Source organism: Barbatula barbatula, assembly GCF_947034865.1.
Source record: "Barbatula barbatula genome assembly, chromosome: 6".
Lineage (NCBI taxonomy): Eukaryota > Metazoa > Chordata > Actinopteri > Cypriniformes > Nemacheilidae > Barbatula > Barbatula barbatula.
The window spans coordinates 7,463,627-7,489,850 of record NC_136765.1 but is presented as its reverse complement, the minus strand read 5'-3'; the positions used below and the strand labels follow the sequence as shown (position 1 = coordinate 7,489,850).

Below are 26,224 nucleotides of genomic sequence, written 5' to 3'. Positions count from 1 at the left end.
GAGACCCTTCGTGATAGTGTGCATTTTCGACAATATGTTGCCTATTTTATGTGATAATACATGTTTTTCCTGCACGATTTTTGGAGTTGGCTAGTGTTTTTGCAGTATCAATGCTGCACTTTGTTCTTCTCCTTTGTTTGTGGCATCACAACGCATCTGGAGATCAAAAGTTCCCGGTGTCAGCTTAGGAAATGTCAAAACAAAGAAAAGAAAGGAAGAATCAAACAAACAGGTGCTCAGGGTGAGGCTGAGAGAGTACAAGAGAGTGCTGTGTTGTCTTATTAGCCTAATGAACAACACCAGCTGTGTTCTCTTTTAACAGTTGTGTTCATTTACCAGAAGACTGTGTCATATAATATAATATTGGTCCGCTTGTTACACCATTTTCAAATTTTGTGTAAAAACCATTGGCTTTTTCGTATTAAAGTGCCAGACATTTCTGTCTAATCATTGGTAACATGAGAAATCATTTCAGTGGGACTTTGGTTGTACAAATGGATTTATGAAAGAGTCTATACTTAAAGGGATGACCCTTTGTTCCACCCCTGTTTACTTTTACGAAGAAAAAAATATTAAAATAGCAAATAAACAACTGTACCTGCTAATTTCATAAACTGTATCCCAAATTGCCATTACATTTTAAATGCAACTGCCATGTGTCCATTATCTGTTATCATTGAACGCATACAAAGCCAATGAGTTGCTTTGAAGTGAAAAAGTATTTTTAAAGTCTACTGTTCACACTTTTCAAGGTTTTTCTAGGAAAAAGTGACATGGTTGCTATTCTGCGAAGTAAATGTTTTCTGTTCGTAGAATTTCTCGGGCTGCAAAATTGTTTTCTCCTGGTGTATAGTCATCACATAAGAAGCTACTTTTCTCCTTCGTGTTGACAAGAGCAATCGCAGTAAGTAGCTTAGTCTCTAACCTGTGCTAAATATGAATTTGCCACTTAAGTGCATCCAAAGTGTGTTAAAATATCTTACTGTAGTTCAGGTTTTATGGCCATTGTAAATTGAACACAGACATGTTCATAATGTAAAGTGAATGTAAAATAGGTTTGACATGGTCTATTATTCTAAATAAGCGCTTGTTGTGTAGGTTACATTGATATTGGGACTAGATTAAGTTTACAGAAATGCTTGTCTCTTCTGTGTTTATCTGTTCTTTAGTCTCTGTGTATATTGCAAATATATCTGCGTATGATGATAATAATAATAATAATAATAATTAATTAAACAATTAAATTAAAAAAAGTTTTTTACAATATAAAAAGATGTAATTAAACGTTAAGATATAATATTAAAATATTGGCGTTGATATTAATTTTATGAATAGTAGGCCTATATTATCAGATACAAACTAACTAGCTACTTGAGTAGTTTTCTTCATTGCATACTTTGTATTTTTAAAATAGTGATTTTACTTGAGTAACAATTTCTTTAGTTACTTGTACTTTTACTTGAGTAAATATTTTGGCTACTCTACCAACCTCTGCTGTGTTGCAACCCTAAGTAAGTGTTGCTAAACTCTGAATAGCTTAAAGTGTGTGGGAGCTGTAGGCTTTAATCATAATGTGGTTTTACAAATCCACCAACATATTTAAACAGCATTTCAATTTATGAAGATCTTGGTCTATATTATAGAATATTAATATGTTAAAATACCAGTTGATAGCTGATATAATATACAGTATATGATATATAAATATATGGTTACTGTAGGGTTAGTTTCCCCAAATCTGTATTACTCATCACAGTTAAAAAACGTGTTATCATTACTGTAGATACTGTTGATGTAAATGTACACTGTTAAAAAATTGTAAGGGTGTTTGTGTTAAAGAATGAATCACACCATGCTATTTAAATATTTCACTTGTTAGTTATCTTTACTGACAAAACAGCCATGGGTATATTTTTATATTAGGAGTCTTCATTACATTTAATTCAATACATCTATACTTCAGATGTGTGCGCTGAACCAAAAACGAAGTAATGCTGTGGGTATGAGCCAAGCTTTCCAATCCTAAAGAAAGTCTCTGTGGAAATAAAGAATGTCAGAGCAGCTTTTTAGATCGCTCTGTGTATATTTAGCTGATAACCATGGCTGATTTTGCTAAATTGTTAAATTTCATATACAATTCATATCAAACAAATGTTCAAGCTCCCAGTTGTTTAGCTAATGGGCTATTTAAGAGTACACGCTTAAATAAAGAAAAAATAAAGAACTCATCAAAGGTTTTTGACGTAGACAATGTCTTTATATTAAGCTGAGTTTCCTTATGACATAAAATAAGTGTTTAGAACTAATATAAGATAGCACAATATGCTTGCAATTCTTACCAGATATAATAGATTTCAACGAGATGGAAAGAGTGCAACACTCCATGGAGTACCTAAGAGATTATGTATTTGTGTATGGAAACCCTGGAAGCAAGTTAGCCTTTTAGGACTTCCAAGTCTATGGGTTTTTGATAAATCATCTGAAAAAAGGTCTGTGGTTAACAAAACCTATAGACATTAGATATAATTCGCATATACATCTCACAAATAATGCAACATGGGCACAAATCTCTAAAAACAGTGTTGGGGGTTTATTCCTACACTGGCAACACGTCTTTAATAAAGTTTGAAAATGTTTTAGAAGGCTTGGTGGTGGTGACATTAATATTGAGCGACCGTAGCGTAGTCTGTTTATAGCCTCATGTTAGCTTTTTACTTCTGCCGATTGAATGAAGGCTTCAAAAATAGCAAATATTGTGTTAATCTGTAAAGATTATCTTGATAGACAAAATGTGTAAACATCATCAACATTTGTTAATCACAGATCTTATTTTTTGCGTTCTTCCAAAAGTCTATAGGAAATATGCATAGGCATTCGGTCGATGGAACAGGCGCGGTGCTAACTTCAGGCCTTCAAAAATACATCATCTGAGGTACTCTTTATGGCCGCCCAAGCAACAGAAGTCCCACCTTCCGGCAAAAACAACCATCGTGAATCGGTTAAGATTGTCTCTGAGGGAGAAGCTTTGCAAGGTCAGCAGTAGCTAGACTAAGCGAACAGCTTGCGGCAATGCAAACGCCACTTTTGGCATAAAAAAACTTTCGGTTATGACTAAAGGCACGCAGAGAAAATGCATGGACACAGCTGCTTTAGCAAATTACCTTATTGCATATGCATTTCCTTTTTAGACGCAAACTTCATGGGAGGAGATTATTAAAATGAATTATGCAATTTAGGTGTGCGCTCGTCCCTGCGCTAATTTGCGCTGTTCTTGGTAGATTGCGTTGGTCATTATGGGATTGAGATATTGAGCCAGTGTTTTTAATGTGCACCTTCTTAGCAAATCACCGTGGAAATTTCCACTCCCATCTACGCTTCTTTGAAATTTCGCTCTCGCTTTATTGTGTATTGTGGTACAGTTGTAGTAAGGTTTAATAATTGGTTAGAAATATGTTTGGTGTGATTCTAGTCAACATTAGATATAAAGCAGTGTATGGATTTGTAAATAAATTACTTTAAAGGTCTTAGTTACAGTATGTCGAAATGTGCAGTTGTTCACCTTATAATACATTTACAGTCAGAGTGCCATGATGTAACTATGCAATATATCCAGTATTTCTCTAGTCTTCTACAATACAGCTTCCTCTAGAGGTAAACGTAAACAATATGATACTATAACGAGTCTATGTGGAAACCGATACGTTGTAAATAGTTAAAATGATAAATTCCAGGACATCTCTTTCCCATTTTTCTGCTGGTATTGTTTTCATTTCTGTTTTATCAAAAGAAGGTCTTTGTCTTTTTCTCTTGCTCTGGCCCTGTGGAAAAGTTCCTGATTGAGGAGCTGAATGAGGCTGTAGAGAGTGGGGACTCTCAAATCAAAGCCCACAGACAGAGCTTTGATTTCTCTCCTCTCCTTTATTATTTATTTCGTTTTTCTCTGGTGACATTTTTCTCCCCCACTCATCTATTTTGGTTCTACACCGGCTCGCTGTCTGCGGCTGGGGCCATGGATTTCCACATTCACACATGCTCATCCAATCCAGATACTTGCCAACTGTCTGAGAAGAGTACAGAGATGGTTTAAAGGAAGGCAGGCCACTTGTTTGAAAATGAATGGCAAAACACTGAACGGGGCATCTGTAAAAAAGAATTTTGTCTGTTATGTATATACTGCAAATCCTTTTAAATGTAAAATACATTTTTGTTTTACTGGTAATACTTTACAACTGGGGTCCAATTAAGGTTGCACCCCCTAGGATATTTACGTTATTGTGAATTATGCACTGAATTGCAAACTTTTTTTTCTCTTGTTCTGTGTATAGAGTATATATATATATAGACATTAAATGTTCTTTCTCTTTGTTTCAGGCTGGTTTCTCACCGTGAATGGCTCCTTTCTGACAGGGCCGTGGGTTTTGAGCCCATGGCTACGTGCCGCCCATCGGCCCTGTGGTTTGGATTTGACTGTGTTTTTGCACCCCAGGCAGAGTGGACGTTACACTGTCTGGCTCATTGAGAGGGACAAGCCACCACTTGCTCTCCTGACCACAGAGCACCCCCACATCATTGGGTGAGTTTGCCATCGGCACACTCTCACATCAAGTCAAATTTATATTAAAAGATCTTAAACCTTGTGAAATGCAGCATGTACTTGCCTTAAAGCACTGAAATACACACCATTCAAACTCTTTAACTAATACTAGCCTAATACTAATACTTAACTACTAAATAATTAAAATTCTTGGGGCAGACACTTTAAAAACAGCATTTATTTGATCAGTGTGTGTAGAGCATTTTTGAATCCAGCACAAAGTATTCATGAGTTGGGAATTTCTTCACTACAGTGAACTAGAAAACTCAAAAGCAACGCTTCTTCATCTTCTGCATTATAAGGCAGTTGAAAGCTGCAGTTGTGCTAAATTTCAACTAGAACACGTGCAGAACACACAGTGATTACCTTCCTTTACATTTGACCTTCTGTCCTTGAAAGACTCATACAGTCCCAAGCCATTTCCTTTCCATTTGTTGGATTTTGCTCTACTGCAGATCTCTGCCTCTTCCATGACTGAGTATAAATGCGTTCAGTCATGCGTCACAAGTTCCGATAAGAACGTTTCTCCTGAGGTTATTATTTTTGATCAGCCAACCAGGCCATAAGCCTGCATGCAATGTTGGCCAAGTCTGGGGTCAAACCTTTTACCAGGAAATGTCTTGTGAATACGGTAAAATCTTAACTCTTAAATCACCAGGTTTAAATGTCCTTACACTCTCTTGGGTATAGGGCTACTTTATAGCCTATGCAACGTAATCCAGTCACTGCAACATGTACGCGCTCACTCAATGGATCCAGGGACAAACTGACAGGATTAACCAAGTGTGTATAGTAAAGATAAACTGATTGTATATACGTCTATAGATGTCTGCGTGTACAAACAGTGACAATTGTAAGCAAATGCATTTACTTGAACACAAACCTGACACATAACATGAGCCTTCTCACTTGTCCCTCTCCCTTTATACTAATGCACTTGTGATAAATACAGAAAAAGAGAACACAAGCAATTTACTTTTATGTTTAGTTTCTGGCCGATAGATAACTGCTAATTGTTTTACTTACAAAGTTAGCTAGCATACCCTATGCGTTCAAAAGTTAACGCTAAGTGAAAAATAACCTTGTTCTCCAGTTTCTGATTTGGGCATACGTGACATATTTTTAGACATATACACAAATCATAATCCACATCAACAACAGACAGTAGTTTTTTTTATCTTAAGTGTTATGAAGTGAAACACGAGCATTTTTGATAATCGTTTCTGTTCAGACCACTCGTTTATTGTGTTTAACTATAGCTGTTGTTAGTGTTTTTGTTTTGCAATGGCAGCAGGTATGTGTTAAAATATCAAATCGGAGACTATGTTCTGTCGAATGTGGCACTAAACAACTCAACAATATGATAATTTAAACTCCTTATGAGGCCAAATCTCTTATAGCTTGTGATTGTCCGCCTCCAGTTTTGCCTCCAGCTAATTCCTTAATGTGACGTCAGTGCAAAAGGAGTCTGTAAGACCACTGTTGTATTTGCATTTGCTAAACTAGGTTATAAAGTTCTGAGCAGAATGAGGGACGTTTGCGTGCTTCTATCTTATATTTTGGATTGCATTGTGGAATGAATTGGTGAGTCAGGAACTGTGAACGAAAAGTGTGTCAGACTGCAAAATTAAAAATATATGGAAATGAAAACATTGAAATACCCTGCAGGCTCTTTTCGCTTGAGGGATTACGTGTTCTAGAAAAGGAAGCACACCTCAGCGGCTGAGACAGGACGCTGTTCACAGCTACGCAACTAACTGAATGTTGTGTCACAAGATTAGCTTTGTGTTCATTAGCTATTCCTGGCAGCTAGCAGACAAACACCCCAGAAGTTTGCGAGCGAGTTTGCAGAAACACAAAAAGAGGATCTGTCAAAGATCACAAATGTGGAAAAAAAGCTTTTTTTTGTTGAAGGCAAAATTCCCAACAGCTCAAATACAACCTGACAATATTTTATTTTTGGAAAGCTAGTTCACTTATTCTTATACGTGTTTTTGTACAATTTGCATTAGCCTCAGTTCATTGAATACTTTATAGGAATATATTTTGTTTAAGAGTTAACCTTGAACAGTTCATATTGCTTGTGTTATATTTATATATATAAATATATATTTGTACAGCTGGAGTTTTGTTTCTCTGACTGTACAGTTTTTTATAATTTCACAGCTGAGAGACGTTAACAGCTCTGGTATTAGTGATTGACAGCAAAGACTTAACCGCAAAGCACATGCTGCTTGTTTCGTTGAAACATGCTCTTAAATGTAGATGCCTGAAAATTAGTCACTTTGATTATATAATAACATTTACATTTGACATTTATGCACTTGGCAGACGCTTTTATCCAAAGCAACTTACATTGTATTATACTATTTGTTTCTGAGTACGTGCAGTCCCCTGGGATCGAACCCATGACCTTGGCTTTGCTAGCGCCATGCTCTAACCACTGAGCTTTTATTATCAATGCTTTCGTCAGTCTCTTTCATAACCAACGTTTTTAGGACTGAATTCTAACTATTCTATTTCTTCTGCTGGTTTTGAATTATGTGCAGATAAATACAAAAATATAAAGGTAAACGGGTGTTTTTTTATACTTTGCATGTCTTTATTTCATCGTGCCTACAGAGTTTAATACCTGCACAGCCTTTCTTCTTGGAGTTTGCAAGTTCTCCTTACTTTTGGGTAAGTCCTGCCAAGCAGGTTGAATTGGAGACTCCAGTGCGAGTGTGTTCGTGTGTTATCCATGTGGTAGACTGGCTACCTGTCCAGGGTGTTTCCGTCCCCAAGCCCAAAATGGCACTCATATGCTCCAATGACCCTACATGGAATAAGTGGCACAGAGAATGGTTAATGGACTGAACATTTATTCCGGGCCAGAGACTATCAATTAAAGAAAATGTCTTTAGACTAGAAATAGTTAAGTCTATGAATTTTTTAAATGCTCGGGTTGTGGCTGTATTCCATACTTAAGGTTGAAATTGCATTCTAAAACATGTATTAAACATGTAAGTCATTGAAAAGTGGTCTGTCGGGGATCTTGTCATGTTTAAGCTTTGGTATCATGTTAAACGTTTGTAATTCATGTACAGTCATGCACAATATTATCAACATATGCCATTTCACCATACCTATCCCAGAATTTATTTAAGCTCTGATCTTTTTCCTGCACCTGAAATTCTACAGTGGTGCTTACTAAGCCAAGTCATTTCTGCACACACTTTTCTAATGGTATGTTCACGATCACAGGCTCGAATCATGTGTTGCATCTGTTTTGCTAATTGGTCTCTTCATATTTTAAGATTAACACCTGTTTATAATCCATTTAAAAGGGCTGTTAAGTTGGCGTGCAATAAACTTTGGTGAGTATCTGATTAGATGTTGGTAAGAGATGGCTTACACTTTCTGGCACTTTCCACAAATAGAGCACACAATGCACGTGCATGTGTATAGTCATGGGACATTAAATGCGTTTGTTGTTTATTGTATACTGCACTCATGGAATGTGCCTTTTATGAGTATTTATATGTTCAGAGACACCTGCTGTGTTTTGATCATTAGCAGGAGTTACATAAAAGAAAGACAAGCTACAAACATCCACATTTTCTGTCGTTTTCATATGCCATTACTCTCGCTCCCATAGGAATGTGAAAAGCAAACAAACAAAACAAAATACATCTCTTTAATATGTTAGTTGTTTTCCTAGAAAACAATGAGATTAATTGCGGAGCAAATTGAGAATTTTGCTAAAATCTTCTCATGGATATTCTCTCTGAATAAAGATTCCAGTAATCAAACATCTCTAAAGTTTCAGAAGATATTTGAAGAACGTGCTGTGTTGTGTTAAGTTTTGAAAAGACAGCAAATTTTTTGATAAAATAAATTGAACTGCATTTGCAAGATTTAAACGTCATATTAGGACACTTGAATCAGAATTGGAAAATCTTTATGACAGACCAACATCTGAGCAAGCCTCAGCCCACAGTTTACATGCAAGCCAACTTCAGTCAGACAACCTCCACCGGTCAAAGGTGTTTGTTTTTGTATAGAATATGCGGCAGAGTTAAGCACACATAAAAGCTGAAAATGCCAAACATCTGGCTCTGCAAGACTACCTTTACACAACAGAATTTACCTTAAGGCTATTCTTCTTTGCAAATGAAAAGTTTGTTGAGTTACATTTGAAGGAAGATTTGCTGGCATTAGATAGGGGTCAGCCAAGCAGTAAGGGCTCACAAACAATCCCAGTGTCACTGTGAGCTGAACCTCACAATGCTGACACAAAGCATTAGCTTCTCATTATTTAGGGAACAGTTAACGCCAAGGAGGCTGTGGACCACAGTGGTGACTCTTGCTGAACCATCACGTAGAAGAGGTCAAAACTTCAGAGGATTGTATATACCCCCCAAACCTTCTCTTTCGTCCCTTGCCTCTCTCTATCTCCACTGTGGTCTCCAAGGGCTGGAGGCGTCAGACAGCTTCCATTTACTGAAGGAAGCAAGAGGCATAAATACTTCACTGGCAAACATGTAAATCAATAAATCCTTGTCATCCATTAAACGTACTTGCTGTCATGAATGAAGCATTTACAGCTGCTCTGCCACAATGCACATAAATTACATACATTTATGTATTTTTCAGTTATTTATGTTTATGTAGTCTGTTGGCCACCCCATGTGGTATTGCATTTGGGATCCCTTCAAACCAATCTTCAGAAACACTGATGGGAGGGTTACTTTTAAAAATGTATTTTAGTAAAAATGAATAATTACATAAAAACACGTGAAGTCCTGAGCAAATGAAATCCTGCATGTATTTTTAATACTAGGATTATATTTAGGATTTTGTAACTCCCAAAGTTTGATAATAATAATATGTTAAGCTACACCTGAAGCAAAATCAAGGACACATGCAGATTAATTACATTTTTGGTGAGGAGCTAACAGCTTTGCCTGGATGTTGGCATATTTCATGGGATATTGTCTGTTGCTGGCCTTGTGACTCTGTTCCGTAGCTCTCCTTTTAGCATCTGTCGGAGCTGACCCCTCAGTGCTGATGCAGAGCCGCCCATGCACAGCGCTGATGGGCTGGAAATGACTTTCACAGTCTGGGAAGAAAGCCAGCAGCTTCAGCATACAAGAGGCAAATACTACCTAACGGAGGTCTGCCAAAACTATACACACCTAATCCCATTCATGCAATGAAATAATCGAGCAGTGTTAGCCTCTTAGGCTGTTGTGTATAGTAAGGAGTGTTGTGTAATGTTTACCTGCCTCTCATGTCTTAATGAAAATTTGAATAGTAAACAAATTTCAGCAGTTTCAGATTTGACTCGAGCTTTAAGTTAAGTCTAAGGCACACAGAAGTCATTTCTGACTTGCATAAACAAACGGTACTATACCAGCCGAAGTATCACAATACCAAGTCAGGGTACTGTGCAACGTTGCTATAATTCATCGATTGAATCAAAAACATAAAATAAACTGCAAAAACATTTCCTAAATACACAAATATAGATGAAAACAATCACTGTTACTACACTTATTTAATGTACTCTGCTGTACTTTATAACTATAGTAAATGGTTAAACTGTAGTAAACACTGTTGTTTACTCAAAAACACTATAGGAATTTATTTGACTATGGGACATACTAAAGTATACTACAAAATGTGTCAGGTGGGAACTAATTCAAGAGTCAACCAATTTGTTAAAAATGGCTGATATTATCAAGAACGAAGCACTTGTCTTTTTGAACGACTCACTGAATTGTCGACTCTTTTCAGGATGGATCCGCATTATTTTGACACTTTAGGATCTGTATGCAACCGTAGCACCGATACACCATGGAACCCAAAATCTGAAGTCTTTCGAATACATGCATAAAGCATGGAAAGAGCCCACACAAATTTATGAACCTCATCATATTTAAGTCATTACTAACTACAAGTGTTGACATCCACCCCAGCTCTCCTTATTCACTTGATGAAAAAAATTGGGGTGTGCATGGTTTAAATATAGATTTGTTCATGTGGTGTGAACAATCTTGATTCTTAATGACTTTCTGTTTAAAAAATGCACACTGGATGTGAACATTCTCAGTGTCTCAATAGTGTCTCAATAGTAACAATAATTTCAGTTTGTTTTCTACAAACAGCGACCAAATGACTTTAAATATAACTTCGCAATAACACACAATGAGTCGACACAAATCTGTTGTATACTAATGAAATAAAGACGTTCCAGTTCGGAACATGACAGTTAAGTAAATAATGAAAAGAACCCCTTTTCATGTGGATTATTTTTTAAAGGGGGACATTGGTCTTGTATCAGTATTTATTTTACAAGATCTTTATCCTTTACAAGCACACAGATCATAAAGACAAGGTGAAGTTAAATCTCCCTTAGTGTTTTTCCATATTTCCGAAGAGCTCCACTGACGACAGTAATGGATGTGTTTACTGTGAAAAAATGGAGACAAACTAGTGAAATATGTGCGAGATGGAAATCTCAGGGTAGGCACATACAGTCATTGTCACTGCCAAGCAAAACAAAAGGATAGTTTTGCACAAAGTGGGTGTTTTGTATGGCCCTTTTCTGCTACAATTCAATCTAGAAGAGAAGACACACTAACTTCTCCTCTTCCATACATCAGGAGATCTCCAGGTTTTTTTTTTTGCTCATACTCTCTGCTCTAAAAGACGCTCCCGTTTGAAGTGTAAATACCCCATCTCGCTTTCCGTGCAGTTCAGGAACCCCCTAAAATCCCTCCTCTCTGCTTCCCTGTGGCAGTAAGGTCTGGGCTCCCAGAAGCCATCATCTGCTTTCTGTCGTTTCATATGCAAATCCACCTCCCCTCGGCATCAATGCTGCCACAGTTACCACGGCACCTCTGCTGATGAATAGCGGACGCTAAAAGGACGTGGGGTTTAGAGAACGGGCACTTCACAGAGGCACGTGCCGTCAGGTGCACGTCGAAACATTTCAGTTGCTGAGAAAGAGAGGCAGGCTCAGTGCGTCGGTGCAGGTGTTTGTACTTTGTTATTTACCATGCTTGTCCCCATTCTGTCCTTTGCGGCACGCTCGCAGTCTGAATCACTTGGCTGCTTCCTCTGAGAAACATAAATGAGAATGAATTGGAGAAAGACCAAAAAACAGTGAGTCCATTAAAATAGAGGGTTACTTTTTACAATAGCCAATTAGTCTATAAAAAGGTGTAATTTTGTTAACAAATGTTGAATGGCATTTTGAAACTAAAGCTTTTTGGAGAAAAAGTCCTCTAAATGGTTGTGAGGCCTTGGATGAATTTACTACCATTCAGAATTGTTTGCAAGTACAGCAGCCAAAACTTAAAAACAAAATCATGTTTTTTCTTCCAAGAGTTACAGCATATTATGGGTTTTGAATGTAATATCAGGTATATATAGCGTGGTTTATTTTTAACATGACATTGATGCAGACACATAAAAAACTCACACATGGGAGCAAGACTGATGTTTATTCACATTCATGTGAAAAACTGTTGATATTAAAGAGGGTTTGCATGAACAACTTTACAGCATGCTGCAGACCAGTTTCAACAGGATACATTTAGAAATAAGTTAACACTGGCAGAATAACAAGATCTTTAACCCATGTTCTACTTGAAGTGCAAAGATTGGAAAAACTTAAAATGATGTTGCTAGGCAATCATTTATAATAATCATGGTTACTTTTACTCAGATTCAAGTGTAAATCTCAAAAATCTTATTCTTAAAGTTTGAGAATCTTAAAATTTTTCAAAAGGAAATTATTAAAATGAATCCTATTTACAGTGTCTCCAAACGGACACTTACAATTGGACAATACAGCAAGTCACACAATAAAGTCAAAAAATGACTTTATTATTTAGTATTTTAGTATTTGTTCCCCTTCAGTCGGTCTCTCGACGTTGTGAGAGACTGACTGGGGTTTGATCTTGAGAACCTACCTTCTCCGAGATAATTAATTAATAAAACGCCAATGGGCTTGGCGAATGGCACGCGCACGCCAGTCTCCGCCCCGTGCATACGGGTATAAAGGAAGATGGCGGCGGTCATTCACTCATCCTTTGTTCTTCGGAACCTGTGTGTTTGCTGATGCTACACGCGATACTCGACTTCGAGAAAAACCTGCTGGATTTATGACGCGGAGCAGTGGACTTCTCCTTTCGGTGGACTTCCCCTGGGCGTTTCGGCAGAAGGCTACAGACCTTAAGAGGTAAGTCCCTCCGGCTACGAGCATGTTTCGTAGCTGCATCCTTGGGTGCGACAGACTCATCCCGGAGTCTGACGACCATGATTCCTGTGTCACTTGCTTGGGGCTCAAGCATGCTGAGGCAGGTTTTCACTGGTGCAATGTCCCGTGTGTGCGGACATAGCAATCAGGGTGTTGCGGTCACGGTTGGCTACGTTCTTTCGAGCGCTGCCACCACCCCGTCTGTTTCCCAGGCGTGTTCAGCTGCCGTTTCGGCGAGGTTGACCGCTTTGGCGAGCGGCGGGGGTGATTTAGGGACGCGATAGATGTCGCTCCGTCAGCTTCACGCTCGCGGACCATCTATACCTCTTCACGCTCACCTGGTTCGTCCCCTACGAGCGGCAGACGGCCGTCTCATAGTGGTAAGACTTCGCACACGGATGATGACGCTATCTGTGTCGCTGCGTCGGACAGCTGCCTGCTGGCATCGGATGCGGAAGAGAGCTCCGGAGGAGACTCGGGCTAAGATGTCGGCCATGCTTTCCCGGGCAGCCGCGTGCATCGGGTTGCAGGGTGTAACAACATCCTCGCCGGAACGCTCGCGGCTAGATGCGCGGTTTCGGGGGCGTGGTCAAAAGCCACTGTGTCAGCACGTCTCACCAACGAGCGTGCACAGTCAGTGCTGCGTTGTCTGAGGTTGATCAGTCAGAATCCCTCGACGCCGCTGAAGAATTTTCAGAGGCTCCTGGGGCACATGCCGTCCTCGACGGGGGTAATCCCTCTCGGGTTGATGCACATGCGGCCGCTTCAGCACTGGCTACAGAGTCGGGTTCCCTGGACGGCGTGGCACGCCGGCACCAGGCGGATTACGGTAACGCCTCAGTGCCTTCGCACTCTCTTACCCTGGTCAGACTTGACCTTTTCTCCGAGCGGGGGTCCCGCTCGGACAGGTTTCGAGGCGTGTCGTGGGAACGACAGACGCCTCCCTGCAAGGGTGGTGTGCGGTGTGCAAGTGGGCACGCAGTATCGGGGCGGTGGACAGGTCCCCGACTGCGTGGGCATATCAACTGCCTAGAGTTGTTGGCAATCCTTCTGGCACTGAGGAGGCTCCAGCCCCTCGTGCAGGACAAACACGTGCTAGTCCGGTTGGACAGCACGACTGCCGTAGCGTACATCAATCACAAGGCGGCATACGCTCACCGCAGTTATCACAACTCGCCCGACGCCTCCTCCTTGGGAGTCAGCAGGTGAATCCCTGCGGGCCACGTTTCTTCTGGGCAACCTGAACCAGACAGCCGATGCGCTCTCTCGACAGTGTACTCCCCACGGAGAGTGGCGACTCCATCCCCGTGCAGCCCGGCTCATGTGGGAAGCGGTTCGGCAGGCACAGGTGGACCTGTTGCCTCCCCGGACTCCACCCATTACCCGCTATGGTATTCCAAGACCGAGGGTCCCCTCGGCACGGATGCCCTAGCACACAGCTGGCCGCGGGACAAGCGGAAGTACGCCTTCCCCCCCAGTGAGCCTCCTTGCACAGGTCCTGTGCAAGGTCAGAGAAAGGGGCATCAGGTTCTGGTGAGTGGTGCCATACTGGCCCAACCAGACCTGGCTCTCGGATCTGGTAGATCTGACGACAGCCCCCCTGGCCCATTCCCCTGACGAAGGACCTTCCGTTGCAGGGGAAGGGCACGTTGTGGCACCCCAACGCAGGCCTCTGGAACCTCCATGCCTGGCCCCTGGACGGGACGAGGGCTTGCCCGTTAGCGGTCCGGGAGACTGTCTTACAGGCTAGAGCCCCGCCTCTAGGCGGTCATACGCTTATAAGTGGCGCCAATTGTCCTGGTGTTCTCCCCGGGAGGAGAACCCGCGGAGTTGCCTGATCGGATCAGTGCTGACCCGCAGGTAAGTATCCCCGTCAGCACAACCTGGTCACCAGGTTCCTCAGGAGCGCGAGAAGGGTGTGTCCACCCTGGCCGCGCTCCGTACCCTCTTGGGACCCTAATGGGGTCCTACAGGGCCTTGGTACGGCCCTGGTGAGCCCCTAAGTATTGCCAATCTTCCTCAGTCGGATGAAAGATGCACTCTTTGTGGCGCTCACCTCCATCAAGAGGGTGGGGGACCTACAGGCATTCTCTGTGTCCCAAAGGTGCCTGGAACTCGGGATCGGTAATTCTCACGTGGTCCTGAGATCCTATCCCGACAACGAGCCCAAGCTTCCCACTACTCCCTTCCGGGACCAGGTGGTGAACCTGCAGGCGCTCCCCTCCGGAGAGGAAGACCCAACCTTTCTATGTGTTGTGTCCAGTACGCGCGCTGCGCCTCGGTCTGGACCGCACACAGAGCCTCAGAAGCTCTGAGCAGCTCTTTGTCTGTTCTGGGAGACGGCACCCGGGGGGGGCTGTCTCCAAACAGAAGTGGCGCACTGGGTACCAATCCCAGGATCGCCGTGCCCGCTGGCAGTGAGAGCCCACTCCACTCGTGGGCACTGGCACAGGGCGCCTCTCTGGCAGACATTGTAGAACTGCGGGTTGGGCTACGCCCAGTACCTTCACGAGATTTTACAATCTCCACGTGGAACCAGTTGCAGCACATCCCTTAAACGCCGCCAACGTTTAGGGTGGGCTCCTGGTTTGGGCGTACGCCTGCGAAAGCGCCTTCTCCCCTCACCAGGTGAGACTAGTGCGCTATTGTAGCCTACCTACTTTCCCCTCTCGGGCGAAGTATAGGCATTCCATCCATCACTAAGCATTGCACTTGGTAACAGACTGGGCGGAGCCGTCTGTTAGAACCAGGTCCGTTACAGGTAGAGTCATCCCTGCTCAGGCAGACCCCTGTATTAGGACTAGTGCCCCATACGTAGTGACTCCCCTTTGGGTCGTCCCGTGTGTTGAATTCCTCACTCAGGATTTCCCGATTGGTGAATCTGTGACCTCCCCGCCGGTGGTAATCCCACCTGGATTGTCCCCCTATTCGGGCTAACACCGTTCCGCATGTTGTTCTCCCCGCCGGGGAGACCATGTCATGTCTCCACATGTACCTCCCCTCCGGGTAGGATGTGGCCTCCGTAGCACACTCTTCTAAGAGGAGAGCAGTGTTTCCCCAGTGTTCGGCTCCGGACAGCTCCTCGCTACTAGAGGCGTACGCCACTGTCCGTGAGGCCGTCAGTAGAGGCTTCTCGGTATGACCAATACTATATGACTGGAAGATTACGTCTCGCGGTAGCACTCTGGGACTCGCTAGCCCAGTCAGGGTCGCTCCGCTAGAGGTCGTGATATCGGTGCAAGCGCTGTGGCGTTTAAGATTGATCCCCAGTCAGTCTCTCACAACGTCGAGAGACCGACTGAAGGGGAACGTCTCGGTTACGTCTGTAACCTCGGTTCCCTGATGGAGGGAACGAGACGTTGTGACTTCATGCCACAACGCTGCACCGAATCACTGCAGTGAACGGGAGTGCCCTCTCAGGTTCCTCAGTACAAAGGGTGAGTGAATGACCGCCGCCATCTTCCTTTATATCCGTATGCACGGGGCGGAGACTGGCGTGCGCGTGCCATTCGCCAAGCCCATTGGCGTTTTATTAATTAATTATCTCGGAGAAGGTAGGTTCTCAAGATCAAACCCCAGTCAGTCTCTCACAACGTCTCGTTCCCTCCATCAGGGAACCGAGGTTACAGACGTAACCGAGACGTTTTCCAGTACAAAAGTTTTAAAACATTATTGACTCAAGATGCATTTTCTTGATGAAAAAAATGACCTAAGAAAACAAGTCTTGTTTTTAGACAAAAAATATATAATTTCAGTGAATATTTGCTTAAAACAAGCTAAAATAATCTTCCAATGGGGTAAAAAAATTATATTGAATTAAGGTTTACCTTTTTCCTAGTAACTAAATTCAAGATAATTTTTCTTACCCCACTTGTGGATTTTATTTGCTTGTTTTAAGCACAAATTCACTTTGTCAAAAAACAAAATTTATCTTCTTAGGTCATTTTGCTCATCAAGAAAATGCATCTTGACTCACAATTTTTTTAGACATTTGTGCTGGAATACAAGACAAAAATACTAAGTAAGAAAGTAATTTTTGCCATGAATTTCTGCCCCCCCCAAAGAAAACTTTAATACAAATCAAATCTTGAAGAAATGAAAGACCTCTAGTCTTGAACTTTTCTATTAGATTGAAATGTATGGTTAAATGTTGGATCCCAAACACAGAAGGTTTACGGGTTTTTAGTGAATGGTGGGATTTTGGAGACTGCATAAAAAGATTTACATAAAGCAGCTTTTTCAATTCCTGCAGGAAATTGATGCATTTCATTTTGGCAATTAGATCAAGCTGTGAAATAGGACTTAGACCTGCACAGAGAAAACAGTGATTGGTTTTGTGACGTGTCTGTTTTGTTAAACGCTCTGGCGCATATTGATTCTTTAAGGGTGCTGACACAGCCTTCAAACCAATTTGTTTCTGGCGTGATTTAAAAAATCGAATCATATAGGCCTACATCACTTCATGCACACATACAAATGCGCATTTTATGCATTTTAAGCATTTAAACAGCTGTTAATAACAGTTCATGGATCACAGGCATCTGTTGTTTCAGTGTGCATTACAGGGTTTGGATTTGACAGCACACAACGAAAAAACAGACAACACAAACAAATGGTGTAGAGAAACAATGCATAATATAAAACAATATAAAATCCTTGCAAATTCTTCTGGCAGCCTGTTACAATGCAATACAAAATTATGTGCAGCATGATTTATGATATACAACAAAAGCCAGCACGTTTGGATTAAAATACCTGAAATACAACAGTTGTGGCTAGAACGTTGTACAAAAAATGTAATCATGTTTTATTTAACTTAAGTTTGGTGTGCAATGGCAACCTTCGACAAGGCCAATGGCGTCAACTTGAAGCAGAAATACCAGTTTGTCAAACTGAGACAGGTGAAATATTTGGGAAACATTACTTTTGCAATTCCTTAGTGGTGCAATGATAACAATTTAAAAATATATACATTTTCTAGGAGAACCAAGTGGGACAGCTGTTCATGTATAATAGTTTAAAAAGCTTAAACGTGAGGAAAAAGGAAATGTGCAATGACTAGGGTACACAGCAAAGCCAACACAGATGTTTATTAATAGGTAAAAAAATGCCTACATGTGTCATGTACAGGTTGGCTCACTAAATTGCATGCATAAAAATGCTTGACATTCCACTGACAGTTAATTTGTGTATATTAAAGAGACAAAACATTACATTGTATAACATTAAATGTATGCATTTGGCAGTTGTTTTTATCCAAAGCGACTTACATTGCATTATACTATACATTTGCATCAGATTGTGTTAAAACATAATCAACATGATAAGAACAATCATACAATAAGAGATTAGTAACTATCAATGTTAAAAAAAGCCTGACATTGCACCTTTGTATTGAGGTCGTCTGCAGGCAGTAATAAGCATTCACCCATTTTCCATAGGTCCATGGTTTTGATATAGTTTCAAAGCACCTAAAGGTCAAGGAACATGTATATTTGATAAAAAAAGATACATCTTGATGGTAGCCCTTTGTGTTTTTTCTTCTCTTTCCTACTTTTTTCCCTTTTATTTCTCTACTCTCATCTTGTGAAGAGACTGCAGAACACACCTCAAAGGTAGCTGAATGTTTGCTGAGGAACCCTGCTGGAGCCGTATTTTATGCTAGTTTCTTGTACACATAAAACAGTGTCTTTTCTTAATGTATTTGGGTGATGGGAGAGGGAATGCACATCTTTCAATGCTTTACCCCTCATATCTCTGATGGATTACAATAGCCTGCATGGTGCAAGCTTTCTAAAGTGCTCTGCAGAACATAAGCCTTTGAGATAAAAACAACGTATCTACAAAAAGTCCATTTCCACTTTATCAGAGTCTTACATAAGTCTTACATACTTGTATTTTCGCACTTTCTCTCCTTTCTGATCTCTACAATCTCTAATTGCATTTTTCCAACATGTTAAACAGGTTCCCTGCTGCGTTTGCCCACTGAAACTGGAGAGTGTACGGAAAAAGTAGCAGAAATAGTTACAAAGCTTCTCTTGTTGCAGAAGCAGAGTAAGCCAAACACCTTTGGCTAAACTTTGTAGTCTGTTGCTCTGAATAAGTGAAGTGCACTGGTGGATTGGCTTGTGCTGAGAAAGGCATTTTCTGCACCCTGTTCATACTCTTAATCCACTGTTCTGGTGACTTGGCACAGTCTTGCTGAACTTTTTATTAAGCGCATGACAAAACACAGCAGCTTCAGGAGAACAATAACAGTGCAATATGTGAACAATAGATGTGTTTTAAAAGCAGTTGTATGGGGTGTTGACATATATTCCTGTGTTCTTCTTGCAAACACTATTACGCTTGAAAAATAAGTTTAAGCTGGTGTGTTTGTTTAGCTGGTTCAGGATGTTCTGGCTGGATTTTCAGACAAACTGGTGTTCTGCTTGTCTAGACAAGTGCCAAGAAATCATTTGAAACCACCAAACCAAACCAACAAGCAGTTGTTCTGTTTCAGCAGGAATACATAACTGGTTTGGTCAATCGGTGGTCCATTAAATACTTATTTGTTAATAACATTTTAAATGGGTTGTCATAAGATTTTTTTTGTGGCTTTTAATAAACAAGACTACCGATTATATTCTCTTTTCCTCCCTTTCTTCACTATTTTCCTAATGTGGATTTACTGGAATAGTTGGTATTCAGTTCTTCAGTTCTATAAAGTCCCCATTGATGAGGCTCTCACTTAATTTGTCTACATGCATTTTACATTACATTACATTATATTTAAACTTCATATGTAATACATCTGTGATTTCAAGGGTTAATGTTAAGAAGATTTATATAATGACAAGTACAGCACATAATGAACACAAATATGTCACTCCATAACTGCCATAAGTGAAAGTGATCTATTTGTCAGTTATGGTGAACCATACCTGAAATGTGACCTCTGCATTTAACCCATCCAGAGAGTAAGGAACACACGCACAGCAAGTCGTGAACACACGTACACCCAGAGCAGTGGGCAGCTATCACAATACAAAGTACATGAATATATACGTAATTACGTAAGAGTTGTTTCCTTTTTGACCTTTTTTTGTTGCTAACTTAAAAACCAGGGCAAGTGCTGGGATTCATAACGCAGGGGTAGAAATCAGCTCACAGTCGCTTGAGACCTTGACCTACTGTAAGGTGAAATGTATAGTGAAAATAATTTCTATGCATGTCTGTTCTTTTCGAATAATATTATTAAAATTGAAGAAAGGCTGTCACATAATTATAATAGCTAAAACAAGCTAAGTTTACTATTTCTTTTTTATTATAAATCCCTGAGCGTAGATTGAATTTGACTGTATGGTTAAATCGTCCCTTGACACAGGATTGCAAATCAAATCTAATTCTAACACATATATTGCAATGTTTCTCCTTTGGGCAAATAATTCCTGACTAAAGCTTTAGAATGATGATTTTGTTTCAGCATCTTGACAGATAAACAGCCGAGTCTTGATCATTATTGAGATTAGGGGGGACTGTTTCTTACTTTGATAGGAAATTGTGCTTGAGGCTAAAAGCTCAAGTGACTGATCCAGACAGAATTCTCATTCAGATACAAAAAAATACATATGATAGCTTCATACAGGATCTGGCTAAAACCATCAGATTTTCCTTCTATTAAGCGTGGATCTGAATGTATTCATTTTAAATTGAGCTCAAATACAGAAAGAATAATACAACACAATTTGTGTATGATTTCTATGCCAGTGGGCAAGTTTCCTTAATCTGTGTTCAATTCTTGTCATGTGCCTATATATTTCTGACTATATTCCCAGTAAAGCATAGTAAGTGCTGACATGTATGCATGTACCAATTCCAAAATATTCCTGTTTATAAGGAGAAAATGTGGTGTTTCAAGCCAGTAAATTCAGAGGTGTGGAATAGTTATTTACTGTCTGGGTACTCACATATATTTAGGGGCCGCTCGCACTATGCACATTCTTTCACAGAATCCCCCCCCCACACACACATTTTAAACATTATTTGAGGCATCCTAAGATATAATGTAATTATAAAATATGATCTTTTATCTGACCTTGAAGCGATCTTAAATGAAAAGCATGTCTTACCACACCCTCTCCACACTGTAAAAAAACAACTATAAGATTTACTTTTGTAGTTTTTAAGTCAAATTTACCTTTTTAGTTTTTTAAATTAATCTTAGTAGTTGTTTTTACAGTGTACTGCAACACCTGCAGCTTTCCAAAATTATTACTTATGGTACACAGTACTGGTAAGGGTCAAGAACCAATGTAAAGGGACTATAGTTGGGGATCTTTTAAATCATATTCAGAAAACGTCACATTATCTATGTATAGATAGCGTTGGGAGGGATTTCATTGGAAACATATTTTTTTACAGCATTTTAACACTTTAAGATTGAACTCTGCCCCCTGCTTTTCCTCCATTTCCTATCCCAGCTGGTACAGTAGAACGGCTTGACTCACAAAAGTATTATTTATTTTTAACATACATTACAGTACTAAACAAAAATATAGCATAATTATGGAACAGCTCAAATGATACACTAAAACTGCTGCAGTCTGTTTTTTTGTAATTCTAGCAACATGTACTGTAATTGCAATGCTAAAAATTAAAGCAGAGAGCAAATTTCAATCCCAAAAGAGCTGCAGAGGTATCATTATACTTAAGGTTGCTGGTTCACTTTGAAGTGACCACTGGGGTTGTGCGATGAGCAAAGCACTTAACTTTCACTAAGGCTGAAGAAACATGGCTCCCGTGGCTCCACTAACCATGAGCCTATAATTGTGTGGAGGCGGCTCTTTCAATTTATGAAGAACATGCAAGTTCCCAAATAAGAAGGCTTACTACATGATAAGAGAGGGAAGGGAGATTGACCGGAAAGATTGGATGATAACGCCTATTACACGTCAAAGAGGCAAAGTTTCTCATTGAGAGGCCATTCTAACTCTGTCGCACTGATGAAAGGAAACCCCTGTGAGGTTTTTATGATCTGTAATCTTACAATGCAGAGAGGCAAAGAAGAAAGAAGAGTACAGAGTGCAGATTGCATTAAAACTAATTAGCTTACAGTGTCTTCAGATACAGATAAGAGTCAGGCAGTCTGATGGCTGTCATGTGCCATTACCCTCAGATAACAACTTAAAAATGTCAAGCACTTTCTCTACCTTTTTTATCATTTCAAATGCTTAAGAATATGATAAAGCTTTGTTTTTTTCATGTCAGTCTCACTTTTTATAGGATCAGCAGCCACTTGCGTTTTAAGGTGGACGGAAAAGGGCTCTGTTCACAAGCTTTGAGCTAACTTAGATGACAATAATGATACATTTCGGAGTAGGAACAAGTGCTTTTCCTCTTCCAATTACCCTGTGAACATTTGTCCCATCTGCCTCTAGAGAAAAGTAGCCGGCAATAACTACCGTTGCATTTGCCTGTTTACCTTAAGGGGCATTTGTCTGTGAGAATAATGGACAGATTTAGCACATTTTGAGATTGTGCTTTTAAAGAAAACTTGTTAGATCGATAAAGTAACAAAATATACTGAAGGGCAGCTCTTTTAGACTTTAAATCATTTTCTCAAGCATTCTGTCTGAACAAGCATGGTGTGCATCGATAAGGGCCAGGTATTCACTGCAACAGCTTTGCAGTGATAGCCAAATTCACGGTTAACAGTGATAACATCACAAAGGTGTTGGTGTTTGATGGTTCAAACTAGAAGCATATATCCCAATCCGTTAGAAATATAAGCAATTGCAGATTATGGCCAAATTGGCAGAGGCACCATGGTTCATGCACTTTATTATACATTATTTCACTGCAGGGCTGGTGGGAGGTAACTGGTTGAATACAGTATCAAAATGTGCCAACAATTGTGCAGCTGCATCTATATCTGTTGTTGTCTTGCATATCAGGAGATTAACGTGTTGCTCAGTTTGGTTCCGTAACAATAGATTTCATGAGAATTGGGTTGTAGAATGTGATCTACACCTCTGTTAATAAGCAGGCAACGTGAGTACAGAAAGGGATTATACACTCAAGAGATGTGACAACATTAAAAAGCTGCACGTGATCTTTGTATCCTTAACCTAATTCGCACAGATACGACCAATGACAAATGTGTTGCCCTTTGTCAGATTAGTCAGAAACCATAATTGCCATTGTTTACGATAAAACAACATGTTATACTTTATTTTTTTCGTAATTTGAACAGTATTTTACTGTAATATGCACAGTATAATACTGTTAAATGGGCAAAGAGTATTATACTGAGAATAGCAAAGGATTTTTGAATCCTGAAGCCTACACACTGTGGCTCAAAGTTTTGTTTGAAATCTAAATGAACTTCCTGGATGTCTTTGAAGAGCTCAAAGTGGTAGATCAAGAAATGGATTCGTCTTCTTTTCTCCTTAGCATCAAAGTGATATGTACTGTAAGAAGATGGTCTCTAACCCAAGATGCAACTGATCGGCTGAACTCGATGTTTGAGCATATATAAGGCAAAGGTTCACTTGTCTACTTCATTCACAACATGCTTATCTGAGTCTGTTCCACCTTAAATATTCTGGGACATTGAAGGCCCAAGGAAGAGTACGCCAGCGATATAGCCTCGACTATCCATTTTGACAGTCTATGTTTCGAGACCGAAGACCCTCTGGTGCGGTCACCGAAGCAAAGAGCTGTTCCGACCGTCTGAATGGGGCGGAGCGCTCAATGTAGATTTTTAATGCTCTGACTGGGCAAAGCAGGTTAGGCTCTGGGTCCCGCTCGGAGGAGGGGAGAGCAGAGAGCGTAATAACCTGTGCTCTGAACGGAGTAGAGAGCACCTTAGGTACATAGCTATGCCTTGGTTTGAGGACGACCTTGGCATCGTTAGGCCCAAATTCAAGACAGGATGGGCTCACAGAGAGAGCCTGTAGGTCGCCCACACGCTTCACTGATGCTAAAGCGAGAAGCAGAGCGGTCTTGAGCTTTAAGGAACGGAGGTCCACAGATAGCAGAGGCTCAAAAGGGAGGGCTCTTTAGAGCCCTCAGGACCGTGGGAAGATCCCAAGTGGGAACTGTAAGAGGGCGAGGGGGGTGTAGCCGCCTGGAGCCCTTCAAGAAACGAACGATGAGGTTGTTTTTGCCCACTCCTTTTCCCTCGATGTGGGTATGTGAGGCTGAAATGGCTGCCACATAGACTTGAGCGTGGAAGGGGCACGGCCGTTATCCAACAACTCTTGCAAGAATGACAGTATCAGCGATATGTCACAGGACACCGGGGCAGCGCCGCGTGTTGTACACCAGGAGGCGAAGACAGACCATTTGAGGGTATAGAGACGTCTAGTGGACGGTGCTCTAGCCTGGGATATGGTGTTCAGGACGCCCTCGGGGAGGTCCGTAGTCTCCCGTCGAGAGGCCAAAGGTGTAGAGCCCACAGCTCTGGCTGGGGGTGGCATATCGTGTTCCCTGCCTGAGAGAGGAGGTCCCGCCTCAGGGGAATGGGCCACGGGGCTGCTTCTAGCAGCTGAGAGAGATCTGCGACCCAAGGCTGGTTTTTCCACAGAGGGGCTACCAATAGCACTCAGTGCGCTTGATCCCTGATCCTCCTGATCGTCTGCTGTAAGAGCGCGATCGGGGGAAAAGCATAGAGGAGCCGGTTGGGCCAAGTGTGGTACTTCGAAAAGTACGTTGGGCAATGAGTATTGTCTTCTGAGGCGAAAAGGTCGACTTCTGCCTTGCCGAAGATTTGCCAGATTCGCTGAACCGACATGGGGTGGAGCGTCCATTCGTCCGAAGGAACGTTGCTCCGAGAATATCTGCCCCCCGGTTCAGTCTGCCTGGCACGTGAGTTGCCCTCAGTGAGCGCAGATTGGACTGGGCCCATTCCAAGAGGCATTATACCAGGGAATACCATAAGGCCCAGCATTTTCTGAAAAACCCTGAGGGGGCGTGAAACCCCGGGTGTGAATGAGGCCGCAAGCCGTTGAATAGCCAGAGCTCGTTCTGGCGATATTCTGGCAGTCATGCGATTTGAGTCGAAGACTGCCCCCAGGAACGATATACGTTGGCTGGGGGACAGTGCACTCTTGGCAAGGTTGATCCTGAGGCCCAGGCATTTCAAATGGCTGAGGAGGAGGGATCTGTCGGACCGTAGTGGGGCTTGACTCCCAAAGACAATGGAAGAGGAAGATTGCTCTTTTTTTGACAATGTTTGTGTTTTATTAAAGATTTTGCGGTATGTTGTGTGGGCATTAGGCCCCGCACTTACAACCTTGCACATTATCAACACTTTGCCGGCACCCGAAACTGAACGGGGTGACTGGGCAGACATGAGAGCTGGATCCGGTTCTTTTCGGCAGAAAGTGCTTCATGGCCTGCGAAGACTTCTGCGCAGCCGTGAAGCGTTCTGCGAATCCCTCGACCGCCGGTCCGAAGAGGCCGGTAGTGGAAATTGGAGCATCCAGGAAGGGGAACTTGTCTGCCTCCTTGATCTCCGTGAGCGTCAGCAACAGATGACGCTCAAGCACTACTAGGCTGGCCATGGATCTTCCTGTCGCCTGGGCCGTGGCCTTGGTGGCGCGTAGGGCGAGATCCCTTGCGCTCCGAAGCTCCCTGAAGAGCGCGGGGTCCGGGCTGGACTTGTCCATACCTCGGAGGAGTTTGGCCTGGTAGACCTGAAGCACTGCCATGGAGTGTGGTGCTGAAGCCGCCTGGCCGGAGGACGAGAATGCCCGCGCTTCCCCGAGCGTTTAGTACCTCTACCCCGCTGCTTCATTCGCACAGCGGCCTGTGCGGACAGAGGCGGGGGATATCGAGGGGCGGAGTCACTTTCTGAAAAGAAAGCTATCCGCGACAGCAGAGAGGAGAGACTCATACTCTCGCAGTGAGAGCATTGCGTCTCTTTGAGCGCGTACTCAGCCTGGGAGAGATCCAAGCATGAGACGCACTCTTCGTGCCCGTCAGCGGCGTGCAGGAAGACCCCACACAAGTGACAGGGACGACGCGGCATTTGAAACAACGCCGGGAAATTGCTCTTTTAGCGTCGCCGGATAGCGGCAGGGAAAAGACCGTACCTGAGTAGCGAAAACCGCTTGCTAGCGAAGCCGCCAACAGAATCCGCCAGAGGCAAAGCCGCTGAACTAAAGCTGCTGAGCAGGAGGTCGAATCCTCTGCAGGTGCTCTCTCGACGGCGAAGTCAGTCAGTCTCGGGAAGCAAAGAAGAGTCGTCGCTGAAGGAGAAGAGATCTGAAGACCCTACGGCGATGCGTTGGCTTATATAGCCGTAAGCCCCGCCCCTTCTGGCGGGTACCATCGCCATTGGTCCGGCAGCTCCGCTACCATTGGTTTAAAGTTTTACTTTTTACCAACCAATGAGC

General features: G+C 41.9%; 1 protein-coding gene across 1 annotated transcript in view; it reads left to right on the top strand.

Annotated features, from left to right (window-relative positions):
* alk (ALK receptor tyrosine kinase) overlaps window positions 1-26,224 on the top strand; it is a gene marked incomplete at its 5' end in the record, with an annotated part of 278,465 nt that overhangs the window by 157,601 nt on the left and 94,640 nt on the right. Inside the window, one exon of the mRNA XM_079458537.1 lies at window positions 4,372-4,573. Within this exon, the coding sequence (XP_079314663.1) occupies window positions 4,372-4,573 (202 nt within the window). The remainder of the gene's footprint in view (window positions 1-4,371; window positions 4,574-26,224) is intronic.